Source organism: Malurus melanocephalus, unplaced genomic scaffold (assembly GCF_030028575.1).
Source record: "Malurus melanocephalus ecotype Western Australia unplaced genomic scaffold, MMel_1.1 scaffold_411, whole genome shotgun sequence".
NCBI classification, from domain to species: domain Eukaryota; kingdom Metazoa; phylum Chordata; class Aves; order Passeriformes; family Maluridae; genus Malurus; species Malurus melanocephalus.
In genome coordinates this window covers 384,595-398,723 of record NW_026623643.1, presented here as the reverse complement: position 1 = coordinate 398,723, position 14,129 = coordinate 384,595, and the positions used below count along the sequence as shown (strand labels likewise).

Here is a 14,129-nt window from a genome sequence, read left to right as displayed (position 1 = left end):
GGCCTCCGCCGCCCCCGAGCCGGCCCCCGGCCCCGAGCCGCAGACGGGCGGCGGGGAGGCGGCCGAGCACCGGGCGCTGGTGCTGACGGGCTTCGGCGGCTACGACAAGATGAAGGTGCARGCGCGGCGCGGCGCCGACCCCGGGCCCGGAGAGGTGTCGGTGACCGTCCACGCCTGCGGCCTCAATTTCGCTGACCTGATGGCCCGGCAGGGTGTGTAYGACCGGATACCGGCGGCGCCGCCCTTCTGCCCCGGCATGGAGTGCGCCGGCACCGTCCGCGCCCTCGGCGACGGAGTCCGCGACCGACAGGTGAGGGYGGCCCGGTCCGGTGCTCCCGCAGCGCTGGGGGCTCCGAACCGCTCCGGAGGTGCGAACCCGACCGCCTCCGCCCCCGGGAGGGCCCGGTACCAGCAGCCCCGGCCGCTCCACCGGCGCTGGTGGCGGTCCCGGGACCCGTCCCGCCCCGGCAGCGCTCAGCCCCCGCTGGGGGCCCGTCCGATCCCGCGGTGACCGGGCGGTGGACAAAGGGACTGGACAAAGGGGAAGGGCGGGCAGGAATCCCCGGGCCGGCCCTGCTGCTCCGGGACCACGGGAGCGCTGCCACCCGACGGGGCGGAGCTGGGACGGCCGTGTGCCTTAGAGCCGGGAGGTTTCCCTGAGGYTGGACATGCATGTTCCATGATTGGTGCTGCTAAACACTTCCCAAAGGCTTCTGCCTCCCTGTAACGAGCAGCGGTTCTTTGGTGTTTTGACTCCTGCGCCCAGCTTGGGCAAGGAGGGCAGGACATGATCCTCATCCCTCTTGCCTTGGTGTGGATCCAACAGGAATCCAGTGGTTGGTTTGGGCAACCACAGTTTGGGTTTGGGTATCCACAAAGAGCCTGGAGCGCCTGTGGTCTGAGGTTCCTGGCAGGTACCCAGGTGTGTGGTGAGAGGTGCTGTGCTGCACTCTCCCAAAGAGCAGGGTGCAGGGTCCAGGGGTGCTGCAGTCCCTGCAGACCTTTGCACAGAGAGCAATGTGCATGCACTATCTCTGACACCCCAAGGGCRAGGCTGTGATGGCTTCTGCTAGCCTGGGGTTGGTTTCAGACCACCTTGTCSTCTGGTTTTAGGTTGGCGACAAGGTAATGATCCTGGCTAGGTCGGGGCTCTGGCAAGAAGTCGTCAATGTGCCGGTCAGTCAGACTTTCCCAATGCCTGAGGGGATGAGCTTCGAGGAAGCAGCTGCTCTTCTTGTTAACTACATCACTGCCTACATGATTCTGTTCGACTTTGGGAACCTGAGACCCAACCAGAGTGTCCTCATCCACATGGCTGCAGGTAAATAGTTCTTCAGAGCATGCTGAGAGTCCTGGTTTCACCACACAGCTTTTGAATAATAATAATAATTTTGAATAAATGGGTGAGGAAATGATCAGAATGGGGCTGGACTGACAAAATGTTGCTGGGGTCAGTCTCTCCCAGTGTACCCAGCACCAACCTCACCAGGCAGAGCCTCTATTCCAGAGGCTGCTGTGCTGTGTGATTGGTACAGGCAGGGATAATTCACCTGTTCAGAGGTTTTTCTGACCCCTGGGCCTCTTTGCTTCTGCTGCTTTTCAGGTGGTGTGGGAACTGCTGCCATCCAGCTGTGCAAGACTGTAGAAAATGTCACCATTTTTGGCACAGCATCTGCCCCCAAGCATGATTTACTCAAGGAGAGCGGAGTTGCTCACCCCATTGACTACCGAACCATGGATTATGCAGAGGARATCCGAAAAATCTCTCCCAAAGGTATGATGTGGAGGACTTTGGCARCTGCCTGGCATTTCTTTCAATGTCAAAGAAACTTTTATTTACTTCTGATTCCCTCTCCAGGTGTTGACATTGTCCTGGACCCACTGGGAGGATCTGATACAGCCAAAGCGTTTAACCTGTTAAAGCCCATGGGCAAAATCATAATTTATGGTGAGTGTGAGCAGAGTGCCTGAGCAGAGCACCTGCACGGGGGGACTGTGGGATGATGGAGTGGGATCCACACAGGAATGCTCCTTGTCAGGGTGCATGGCTGTCAGAGAACATCCCATCACTGTTCCTGACTGCACTGTGTGCTGTAGCTCTGTTGTTCATCATGAAGGTTTTCAGGATGCTTTGCCTTGGTGAGATGCWGAGGGGAGGGAGATTTGTTTCTTGTCCCCAGAGCTGTGGTCACAGGCTCCAAGGCTCTTCCCTCTGGGGTGAAATCTCTCTGGTGCCTGCAGGGAAGTTGGAATGTCCCCATGGAGGAATATTGGTGCAGCTGCTTTGTCTAGGCTGAGTTAATGCACAGCCCTGCTTTTCTTTTAGAGGATGTGTGGGTGATGAGGTTTGAGGCTGCTGAATACTTATCTCTCCATTCCCCAGCCCTGGAACACTGTGATTTTGTCCCATAGACAAAGCCCTCACACAACCCCCCGTGGGATTCCAGACACTTGCAGCAGTGTGCTGCTTTGCTTGTCCCAGCCACTGCAGTGTGTGATTCTCCTGAAGAAGCAGGGCTGTAGGAGAAGGGGARAGCTGTCCTGCCAGCCTGGCTGGGTGTCACTTGTAACCCTTTCTTACCTCTCCAGCACTCCAGTCTGGCTGCGGTGCTGCTTGACTGCTGCCTTAGGAGGGCCAAAGAGAGTAGCTGTTCTTCATTTTTGCCATATGAGTGCTGATAATCCAAATTCCACATATCCTGAGGCTGAGGCAGGTGCCTGTTTCCATTGAAGGTGAACTGGGCAGGTTCTGCTGTGATCTAGATCTCATCTCTGTCGAGTGGYTGTTCCCTGTGTGTGGTCTGAGCTGTCCCATGGGATGCCCACTGCCTCTTGTGTYGTGTTCCAGCTTACCTGTGGCTTTTCTTCTTTTCAGGTGTAGCAAACCTGGTCACTGGGCAGAAGAGGAACCTCATGGCCATGGCTAAAACCTGGTGGAACCAGTTCAGCATCACTGCTTTGCAGATCCTGCACCAGAACAAGGCTGTGTGTGGCTACCACCTTGGATACATGGATGAAGAAACAGAGCTTATCAGAGGTGTTGTAACCAAGCTGGTTAACCTGTACAGTCAAGGCAAAATCAAGCCCAAAATAGACTCTGTATGGCCCTTTGATCAGGTGAGTCTGAGCTAACTTAAAGGCTGGCTGTGGTACAGAGAGAGCACCYCGTTCACGGGGGCTGAAATGTTGAAAATATCTAATAACTGTATGTTCTCAGACAGTCAGTGCCTTCTTCCTTTTAAAATATTAAGGCTGAGTAAAGTGGCTGGGCTGTTCTGCTCCAGTGCACAGGGCTGGGCAATGCCAGACAGTGTCCCTGTGGAGCAGGGCAGGTGCTCGGCTGTGCTCCGTGGGCAGCAGCAGCCAGGAAGGGGMGGGTTATGCATCAGTCTGGAGGATGCCCTGGGTAGTCTGTACYCTGTAATTAAGCAGACAGATGGGAACATTGTTGTTGCTCTTCCAAGAGTGCAGAAGAGCCCAGGCAGTGAAGCAGAATGATGCTGGAAGGGAGCAGCAGGTTTTCCAGCAGCTCTGCTTCATTCAGGGTTATTGCATCGATGTGCCCAGGCAGAGCCAGGCTCTTCCCTTGGAAATCCTGTKCTGGGGCAGGACTTGCTGCAGGGGAGCAAAGAATTTAGTGATGATCTGTGTTCAAACCTGAGAATAAGTCTGATGCAAAGGCTTAAGGAAAACTTTGATTCCAGGCCTGGCCCAGGTACTTAAAAATAATGATAATGATKATATAATTCTGTGCATACATTGTTTTGTGTGGCTGGTAGAGGCTTTGCTCTCCTGGCAGATGGCCAGGTTCCTGCAGCTCCCCTCCCTTTGGAGAGGAAGCTGTGTTGACACACACTGCACTTCCATATTTGTATGAGCAGGGCATCCTTGTGTGTGTTAGGGTTTGTGTGAATTCTTGAGGATAATTTCCTATGGGCCTGTTAAGTTCACAACACACCTGTGCAGAGACTCCTGAATGCTTGGGACTTGCTTGAACTGCTGGGAAATCTGCCTGCCAGCCATCCCTCAGACTGGGCTGGGGGGTTTGGGAAGCCCAGGAAGGGCATGGACACGCTCTACAGTGGGTGGAGGTCTTACCAGACTCMTTTCCTTTCTCAGGTGGCAGATGCTATGAGGCAGATGCAAGAAAAGAAGAATGTTGGAAAAGTCATCTTGGTTCCTGAAGCACCCAAGGAAGAACCTAAAAAAGCAGAGAACTAAGGAGATGTATGCAGATTATGAATTCATGGTTTAACTCCCTGATCTCTTTGGGACCTGGAAATGGACAGATCAGTATCCTCCATCTTTCACCAGTACAAGAACATCATGGTTATCRTTCAGATGAGGTTTGCATGCTCTTGTTGTGACTGACCCTTTGCCAGATATGCCTCCTGCTCTCTCTTTTGAAGCCTGTTTATTTCACACTGCTTTCTAATCACTCTTTTCCTTACTGATTTTCCACACTAACCTTATTTTTCCCTGGCAGTGAGGCTGAAGCTTGCAAGCAGTTGGTGACTAACAACTGCACAGCCTGTCGCTGTAAACTCATGGCGCAATGTGCTGCAACAACTGCCAAATGTCTGTGCAGAAACTGAGCCCTCCCGAGGCGTTTGCTCTGTCACCCTTGGGAAGCCCCGTTCAGCAGAGGGTTGGCCAAATGTGGGATGTTTCCAAAGGAAAACCACAGCTGGCCTGGTTTAATTTGAGCAGGGGGTTCTCTCTGCTCACACTAACCCAGCTCTGTTCCCTCTGCTTTTTGTARCCACTAACACAGTCAGGTGGTAACAGCTCCTGTTGTCTTTGCCTTGACCATCCTGGCAATCTGGAGTCTGTGGYATATCATACTCTCTGTGCAGTCAGTAAATACCCTGACAGGCTGGGCTACATCTGACTACAGAARAAAAGTTTCAATTAAGTAACCTGATCTTGTCCATTTTCTATTTCCAAATTGCGTAGAGAGACCTGAACGGTGTCTGACTCTTAGAGACCATAAGGACTCGACTGTGTCTCAAACGACTGGAATAATTGATGTTGGCTCTGTGCTTTATTACATTGGGCTCCAAGTTGTTATTGTCAGGGCTTCACCCTTGTGTTTGTGTTTCCAAGGGCTGCAGTATTGAGTTGAACTTCATCGAGGTAGAAACAAAATAATCCCTGTTAATGCTTTGTGCTGTGCCCCGTGCACTGAGGAGGTGTTGTAGTTTGGGAAGGAACTTTCAGGAGCTGCTCCTGTGGGCTGGCTGCCCAGTGGCCYGGGCTGGCTCTCCCTGTGGCACACTGGCCAGCAAAGCTGTTGCCAGGGTAGCAGTCAGATGATGAACAGCCCTGCTGTGTGCCAAGCCTCTTGACCTGCACACTCAGGGCAGTTTTCCATTGTGTCCTGGCTTACTTGCTGCAGTAGGGCTTTTTTGTCCCTGAATCTGTGTCTTGGGGCTSCAGCACTGAGGCTTTAGGAGCTGCCTGGGGTGCTTCTCCTATTGCAGAACTTTCTCTTCTGCTTTTCTTTCCTTCTGTGCATTTGGAAACAGAGCTGTGTATCCATGCAAGCCCAGTTCCTGAGCACCTTGAGTCCTGGGTAATGCTGTCTTTCCCCCTGGCCCCTGCTTGCAGCCCTAGGCAGCTCTGGTGCTTTTGGTGCTTACTTGTCATGGACTGTAGGTGTGGCAGGTTTTGGGCTTCATTTTGGATTGGAAATGGTAAACCCAGGAGCACCAAGAAGAACTGCCCATTGTGGAAGAGCTCAGGCTCCAGAAGCAACACCTTGAGCCTAGAATCCTGCTTAACCAGCCCACAGGGAGGGTCCAGGGCCCACAGAGGGCAGGCACCTTCTGGGCTGGGCTTCCTCTGGGGCTTTTTCCTCAGCCTGCTCCAGTGGGCCTCCTCTCTATCAGTGCAGTTTGTAGTTCAGGTGCTTTGGCTCAGTCCAGAGTTCTTTAGAAATGCMCAGGCACAGCCTCCAGGGGCCTTGCCCTGGCTAACTTTAAATATTGCAACATCTCTGTTCCCTRCAACCTCAGAGGCGTGCCGGAGCCCTCTCACAGATCCTTGTCAGTTCATCTCTTGAACTTCATAAACACGGGCTGATGGAATTCACAAGCACAACTTTTTACCTTTCTGAATCCAAAATCTTGCTGCTTATTTCAGCCTGCCCTGTCRTGCTGGTTTAGATTAAATCCAACAGTGTCTAATGCTGCTTTACCAGGTGTGAAAACAGAAGGACAGTCTAAATTGCTGAAATGGAAAGTCTGGACCTGTTCCTCTGAGAAACTGGACTTCACCTTGATGACAGGGCATCCTGCCCCACACATCTTCCAGTTCTGCACAGTTGTAAAAGGAAAATACTGTCCTGGTGTGTTTGATGGTGACATCCTCTCCCTGCTTCACTCTGAGCCGAGCACGTGCTCAGTGCCTTACGTGGATGGCCTTGGGTCAGGCGGTCACTCACAGCTTCCCACCCGACCCCCTGACCTSCTGCCTCCTGGTGTGCCCCAGGAACAGCATCTCGGTGCCTTCTGCCACATGASTGGCAAGTCACTGGGGCCTTTTTCCATTCTGGCCTTTCAAAGTATTGCCAAAACCCTGTTTTGACTCTTATTAGCTCTGTTTTGTGAACGCTGGTGATGTCGTTAGACTTTCCCTGAATTAGCTGTTCTCTCCCCAGGTGTTGCAGCCTTCCCAGGGCTGACCTGGTGGTTCTGTACTCCCCAATCCATAAGATCTGTTGTAAAGCCCTTGTCTCCCCCAGGGCAGTTGTTTGGCTCCAGAGTGAGCCTCAAGTGAGGCTTTATCAGCTGCTCCAGCCTTGGCTCTCTGAAAACAATCCCAGCTCCTGGCTCTCTTCGGGTAGCTGCTCATATCTTCTACYGAGAAATTCCTGAAGTCCTTATCAAGGCAGGAATGCCAAGCAGCTACTGCCAGTTAGAGCTCAGCACTGGCTAATTTGTGTCTCTTGGTAGCAAGTGTTTTCTACAGAAAGACCAAGCTTAAATGTAATTTTGCAATCCTCCGCCCCTGCTCAATGCTCTGCTCTAGGTGGGTGTGGTTGGTTGTGTTTTGGTTTTTTACTTTTTTTTTTTTTTTTTTTTGGGCCAGGAAGTATAGAACCTATGTCAAAACAACTTCAAGTGTCTTAATCAAGTTAACCAGCCGGTTTGTATACTAAGGACCAAAGCAAAAAAACCAAAACGAAACCCTAGGATAAAAATCATTCCATTCAGTGTTGCTTGTTTAGGGCAAAGTTGTGCTACTGAGGAACTGGGAGATTCCTGTGCTTAATCCTGTGTGCCATTGCAGAAGTGCAATTTAACGTTTATTTTTACTGATTGTCTGACTCAAAGGTTGTGCCATGAGGAGTCCAGGTGGAAGTGTGAGGAGTTGCTGAGCAGGGGAGGTGTCCACAGCCCTGGCTGCTATGGGGGGCCAGTGTGAGTGCCTCTCCTGTCATTGCTGTAGTGGCCTCCCAGCCTGGTGCTGCTGCTCTTGGCCAAAGTGCAACTCCTTCGCTATCACCAGGCAGTGGTTGCCACATTTTTGACTCTTTGATTTCTCTGAAGCTCACTTGTGTTGCAAGCTGACTGCAGGAGGGGAAGGGAGCACAGGTGGCCTGCGCTTGCGCAGAGGAGTGTGGCCCTGCCAAGTGCTCTGGGAAGGAGTTCAGCTTTGTGTTTTGTTTCAGACACCCGTGTTAGACTAGAATCGATTGGCCAGGGAGAAGTAAGAAGCACTGTGTGTGTCGGGCTTCAGCTAGTGCAGGATCCTGGCCTGCTGCCAGCTGCTATCATAGGTGTTAAACCACTCCTGTTGCCTGAAGTCTCTGGTGTGCTGAGCCCTTGTGATGGCAAAGTGTTATTGGCAAGTAGTACATGAGCATGATGTGAAATGTGTTAGACTCTGAGTGAGCCTCTTACAGCATATGGTCTGGTCTGAATTGTGTTGATTTGCAGATATGTGATAGGAGTGATGCTCATCCTACAGACAGCAAATCTTTTGTTTCAAAAATATATTTCGCTTACTGTGTGTAACCAAGTTGGACAGAAAACAACCGTGCCACTGCTGTTTACATGACTACAATGTGTACTGCTCCTCTGTCAAATGTTACCATATGCCTTATGTGTTTCAAATGGTAATTAAAGCRTAACAAAACCTTCCACAGTACGTTGCTGGGATTTCTGTTGTCAGGAGCCCTCTGCCCACAGCTCTGGGCAGGTTCAGTTGGCAGAGTGTAGCACTCCCAGCATGAGGAGATGCCTCTGCTCTCAAGGACAGCTGTTAATTGTTGTCTCGAGTGTTGTTACTAACACCCTTCCTCGTGGAAGGTGATTTTTGTTTGCACAGCCCTTATCTGGGCTCTGTGCTTTGTGTCTGGGTGTCTCAGCAACCAGCTGGGACTGAAGTGGGTGCCTGGGCTGAGGGTAAGGCAAGGCATGAACAGCCACTCCCAAACACRTGAATAAATCCTGTTTATTTGTGTATCTTCAGTCAGAAACTGTCCCTGGGAGGCAGCTGTTGTGGGCASTGAAAGCTGTTAATGTTCTCCCCAAGGGAGCACCAGGACACCTGCTGGCCTCAGAGCAGGTGCTGGAGCATGGGGCTGTCTGCTGAGGCCTGAACTGTCAATGTGAAGAGCTGACATTAATGACRGTTCATATCTAGCCCGGGCTCTGGCAGCAGAGCTGGAACCTGCAGTGGCAGGAGGTGGAAGAGACTTCCAGAAGCTGGGGCTTGATTTGGTGCAGAGCCCTGCCTGGGTTTGCGTCCTGCTGAAAGCCACATGGGGCTGAGCCTAGAATCAGCTGAAATAAGCTGTAACTTATTTCAACTGTTGTTATTGTTGTAACTCCAACCTGTAACTGGCTGGCAGGACAGCATCCAAGAGGAKCTGGGATTTCTGGGAAGCACGGATCCACACTGAGGCCTGCAGGGGGCAGGGATGGAGGTGCTGCTGTTTGCTAAGGTGCAGATTTCCAACACCCGCGTTTTGCTGAGCTGGCTCTGTTAAGCTGCAGTTTTCTCAGCAGGAAGGGAAGCCACAGGCTGTGGGAGAATCACACAACACCCAGTTTCTTCAGAACTGTGCCAACCTCCCGGAGATACTGGGCATCGGGGTAGCCATTCCTGTGGGGCAGAGAGGGCAGCACTGTAAATCCTGCTGATGTGCCAAAACCACAGTGGGAAGCAGCACTTTATTTTGGCCCCAAGCTTTCAGCAGGGGCTGAGAGTGGAAGTGCAGSTCCTGGGATGTCCTGCTGCCTGCAGGCACAGCTTGGACTCAGCGCTGTCCTGGCAAAGTGAACAGGGCCCAGAATTTTTATCCAGGAGGAGCTTATGGATTGCCACACCACTTATGAGTGTGGGATGGGCAAGGGCTTTTGCTGCAGCTGGAGARTGCCAGGGCTGCCCTGCAAGCTGAAGCAAAGGGAGGCACCAACTCTGCCACCGTGGGAGGGTGGAAGAGCCAGCCCTGCCAGGATTTGTTAAGCTGGAGCCCGTGATTCTCCTCCCCCAATTGCAAAAACACAAATAACCCGACCCAGAAACTTAGGATGAGCTGCGCCATACCTGGCTTTGCCTCCATCCCAGGAGGTTTTGTGTGGGATAAGGCCCCATGTCACTCTTTCCTCTCCATTGCAGGACTTGATCTGGAATGTCAGCCCACGTTCGAACGCTTTCTTCAGCAGCATTGCTGTCTTCCTCCCTTCCCTGTTGTCAGGCAGGAAGGCACAAAAATCCCCCCCTTTGTAAGGCTGTCCTGGGTGAGGGTCCCCAACCTTGGAACAGGAAGAAGACATTTTAAACAATGGCTGGAGTGCTGTGTCTCTGAGGGGATTTCTAAGGTTTTGTCTAGCTTGAAAACTACACAGATAACGACAGGCCCGGGGGCTGATAGTCACTGTCAACCAAAAACAGAGAAGCAGCAACCTGCTCAAAAACCTGGTGTGGAGCTTTTTGCCTTTCACAGGTCAACACCTCTGCTGCTTTGCATGTGGGGCAGGGAGCTGTGGCTGCTCCTCTGCCCCCAGCCACCCTGCCAGACCCCCCCATGTGKGCTGCAGTGGGATGGGGAAGCCCTGCAGTGGGTACCTACCCCCTGCACATCRTCAGGGATGCTGTAAGCAACCTGAAGCGTTGGGTCTCGATAGTATCCAGGAAGGCTCTGGGACAGGGAGGAGATCTTGAATGTCCCCAAGACCTTGCAAYGTGGGGCAGCTGAGGAGGATCTGCAGCAAGCTGGCTGCACGCTGTCTGCTGCAAAACATGTCCTGCACAAGGCGTGACCGCAGGAGCCCTGGCAGGTCACACCTGAGCCCTGGCAAGCATCACACTGGCCCAGAGGGAYTGTGCTGCTTTCCTGTCCAAGGCTGGGGTCTCTTCTGGGCTGTGATGGGAGGGCAGGCTCCTCCTGCTCAWTGCTCCTGTCTCTTGGGAGCTGGGCCCTTCCCTGAGCCCTGGGCTCTGCTGCAGGTGCCTGTTGGGCCACAGTTGGTGGTGGCTCAGCAGCCGTGGCCCTGGGTAGCCAGGTGAGCAGGGAGTGAGGAGCTCCATCAGCTGCAGGGACTGGACTGTGCTGCTGTCCCATCGCTTCACTGTGGCCTCCTCTGCTCTTGTCTCTTCCAAACTGGAATTTGTCTGGTAACACCCGTTTGAGTCGGGTGGTGTCAGGCTCCCCCAGAGCCAGTTTTGTCTTCCGCTGTTCCTGGGACTCCCTCAGACCAGAAGGACTCGGCTTATCCCCAGCACCAAGGCTCAGAAAGCTGCTTCCTCCTCTCCCAGCCCCAGAATCAGCACGGCCGCTGGGCTCCTCCTGCCCCCTCCAGGGACTGGGGGACCTCTTTTCCTCAGCCTCAGGCATGCAGGAAGCCCTGAGCACATCTGTGGAGTTTACTTTATTGCTGACATTCAGGTGCTGTTGGGAATTCAGGCTRCCAGGAAGGGCTGCATCCAGCACTGGGTCCTGACTTCTGCTTGGCTGCATGACACTGGATTGCCCTGTACTCTCTGGTCCAGGAGACAGGGATGAAGACTTCATGGCACAGAGCCTCCTGGAAGAAAATGTGTGGAAGGCCTCWGTCACTCCTGGCAGCATGTCCTTGGGGCAGGCAAGATGAAGCTTGTGCTTGTCTTTGCTGAGTCCAACCTGGAGGGAGTTTCCTCGAAGGAGGCTGCACAGTTCACTCAGGGCACTGTCATCTGGACCATCCACAGCCAGCTCTGAATAGCTCAGGCTCTGACACACCAAGTCAGGGCACTTCTGCACCAGCTCTTCCACCTTCCATTTGGCCTGGAACAGCCTTCTGGTGTCTGCTGCCTGCAGTGTCAGCACTGTGCAGTCCCCAGTGTGGCGCTCTGAGATGTGCACCCCTCCTGCCCTGCACAGGTCAGCAATAGTGGYGTGGTAGACATCTTTCAGGTAAAACCACTGCAGAGAGTCCAGGCTCATCTCCTCACTCAGCCTGCTGCTGCTGCTGTCTTGGGAATCATTTCTTTCCTTTGACCTTGGTAGAGAGAAGCTGTTGGAGCGCCGCAGCAGAGGCTTGGATGAAGAGGGTTTGGAACCTAAAGCAGAAGAGATCCGTGTCACATCACAGGTGTGGGAAATGCCAGCAAGGGAGTGGTGCCCACTGGGACCTGAGCCTTTGGAGTCCTCAGGATGTTGAAAAGTGCTGTTTTCTTTGCTCACAAAGGGCAGCAGCACCTTTTGTCTTGTAAGTCTGGCACCTCCTTCCACGTGGTCCCATTCTTTAGGGTGTGCTCCTGACCCCAGAACCTTATTTGCTCTGGGAGGCTGGCACTGGTGGGTCAGTGCTTTTGGGTTACTCAGACCAGGAGCATCTATCTCTGCTGAATGTTTCYCARAAAGCTGCACCTGTCCCACCGGTGRAGAGYCCTGACTCAGCAGGAGGCCCTGGCCAGCCTGAGACCTGTCACCTTTCAGGGCRCTGAAGTTGGCAGCTAGCTTGAACTCACCCTTCAGCTCTGGCCTGCCTGGGCTCAGTCTTGTGGCTGAAATATCCCCAGGCACTTTGGCACTTTTGGCACTTTGGTGTAGCACAGCCTCTGTGGTGGCAGAGGTTGTGGGGTGTGAGGGCTGGGAGCTGCTCAGCGTGTCAGCCATGTGTGCATCACCTCTCCTGTTGATGGAATCCTGCAGGTACTGCTTGGCCTGGGACACATCCACAAGGTTTCCAATCAGATAAAYCTGCTTCACATCCTCGTGGCAGAGCACCTGGGGATAAAGCTTCTGCAGCTCMCGTGTCAGAGCCCCGAGTGCCTGGCTGTCCACTCCCAGCCCTCCCTTAGCAATCTTCTCCTTGCGCAGACTCACCTCCAGCTGCTGCTGGAGCTGCTGCAGGGCCAGGTGAGCCTGTTTTAGAGCCTCTGTGCCCCCAGACACACCTGCAGAAGGTTGGAGGTACAACATGGCAATGCCATCGCCGCTGACATCCACCGCATCCACGTGATGTCTCTGCAGCACACCTTGGTACTCAGCAGCACAGAACCTCTGCATGTACAAGTAAATGTCCGAGTCCATCGCTAGGGAAAAGTCCTCCAGCTTCCCCAAAAGCTCCACAGCTTCCCCATCCACTGGGCTCCGAGGTGATGGGACTTCAGCTGCTGTTCCATAGGTCTGGTCCCAATCTGGCAGCTTTGCTGTCTCTTGTGTTGGCTCAGGGGAATCAGGCACTTGCACTCCCCTCTCTTTGTCCCTTCCAGGGCTGGAAGCTGGTAGCAGGATGTCCCCAGTGGCTCGGCTCCTGAGGTTCAAGCTGCCTAGCAGGTCTCTGCTGAAGGTCTGCAGCTCRGTGAATGGTCCTTGGACTATGCAGTGTGTATTCTTGGAGTCAAAGCTGAGCTGTACATTGCTGTAGCCTTTGTGCAAGGCCTTCAGGAGGCTTTTGCCCGTGGGAAGCTTGCCATAGTCAATTGTCAAGCATGCACGTATGATAATCTGCAAAGTAGATAGCAAGGGAGTGAGAGAGCAAGGACCAAAACCAGCCCCTTCCAAAGGCAAGTGTACCTGGCCCCTGCATTATTATGGCAGATGACACAGAGTCTTCCACCTCTCTCCCTCACATCCTACTTTCAAGAGAGATGGACYCTGACACASACAGGACCAAAAGACCCAGAWTAAGCAACTCCTTGGCCTTTGTGCRCTTGYCAAAATCCTTCTGCAAACAAGGAATCAAAAGGGGAAATTGCACAGAGATAGGGCTACATTTCTACACACTGGGAGCTCTCCAAAAAGCCCAAACACAAGAAACCCACTACTGTTTCTGCTTCTCAAAGGCAGTYGCCCTCTGCAGAGCTTCAGTTGCAGATCTTCAGGCAGTTTTGGTACCAAATGCTTGCAAAAAGGTCTGCAAGGCCAGGCTAATTCCCATGCCCTTGTTTTTGGGGCTCAGAGACGAAAACATGAGACATGACTACTGCCACAGTCTCCTGAGACTGGAAGGAGAGGAAAGAACTCTCCAGTGTTTCCTAGACACCAGCAYGTCTGTATCCTAAGCTTTCCTGAGAAGGAGAGAGGAACAATACACTGTATGTCCAGCTGATGACAGGGCAGAGGCATTAACAAGATCCCCCATGTGGCACCAGATGGACTGGGGGAAAGTGCCTGTTCTCTCCAGCCTATCCTTCATTTGACAGGCACAAATGCCAGATGACTGASCACACAGCCTGCCTGGCTGTCCCTGTGTCAATAGCACAGAAAAAGAAAATCTTAATTTGAATATGAATGGAAATGGGTTTAAGTGTAATTAAGACCAAAGGAGAGAGTGAGGTCCCTCCCTGAGCTGTCTGCCAGGCACAGAGCCTGTGTGGGAGCAGCTGGGGCTGTGACAGTCCCTCAGTACCTCATTGGGGCTCAGYTCTGCCGCGGGCAGGGTCACTTCCAGTGGGTATCGGGTGCTTCCGACTGCCAGCACGTGGTTCTTCACCTTCAGGATCCTCTGGGCCACTGGTGGGAAAAGCCACCCAGACCTGCACCAGCCCAGCTAAGGGACAGCAGAGGGGCCGTGGGGCTGGGGACAGTGGGACAGGGGCTGTGGGGCTGGGGACAGCAGGATAGAGAATGATGGGAGAGGGGACAGCGGGACAGGGGACAAGGATGGTGGGGCTTGGGATGGTGGAGC

The 14,129-nt window shown here is 53.2% G+C and overlaps 3 protein-coding genes across 3 annotated transcripts; 1 reads left to right on the top strand and 2 right to left on the bottom strand.

The window, feature by feature from the left end:
• Positions 1–6: 6 nt before the first annotated feature.
• Positions 7–8,147, top strand: VAT1 (vesicle amine transport 1). The gene is made up of 6 exons (XM_057379521.1): positions 7–310; positions 1,114–1,321; positions 1,604–1,774; positions 1,859–1,948; positions 2,876–3,117; positions 4,120–8,147. Exons 1-6 carry the CDS (start codon positions 110–112, stop codon positions 4,219–4,221), a joined length of 1,014 nt encoding a protein of 337 aa, XP_057235504.1. The 5' UTR covers positions 7–109; the 3' UTR covers positions 4,222–8,147.
• A 1-nt stretch (position 8,148) lies between these two features.
• On the bottom strand, positions 8,149–11,773 carry LOC130581418 (E3 ubiquitin-protein ligase DTX1-like). The gene is made up of 3 exons (XM_057379520.1): positions 10,085–11,773; positions 9,559–9,767; positions 8,149–9,114 (listed from the first exon to the last, which is right to left on the bottom strand). The coding sequence occupies exons 1-3, from the start codon at positions 11,435–11,437 to the stop codon at positions 9,045–9,047; spliced, it is 1,632 nt and encodes a 543-aa protein (XP_057235503.1). The 5' UTR covers positions 11,438–11,773; the 3' UTR covers positions 8,149–9,044.
• Positions 11,475–14,069, bottom strand: LOC130581444 (uncharacterized). Its single transcript, XM_057379551.1, has 3 exons — positions 13,851–14,069; positions 11,757–12,946; positions 11,475–11,553 (listed from the first exon to the last, which is right to left on the bottom strand). Exons 2-3 carry the CDS (start codon positions 12,527–12,529, stop codon positions 11,475–11,477), a joined length of 852 nt encoding a protein of 283 aa, XP_057235534.1. The 5' UTR covers positions 12,530–12,946; positions 13,851–14,069.
• Between the last annotated feature and the right edge of the window lie 60 nt (positions 14,070–14,129).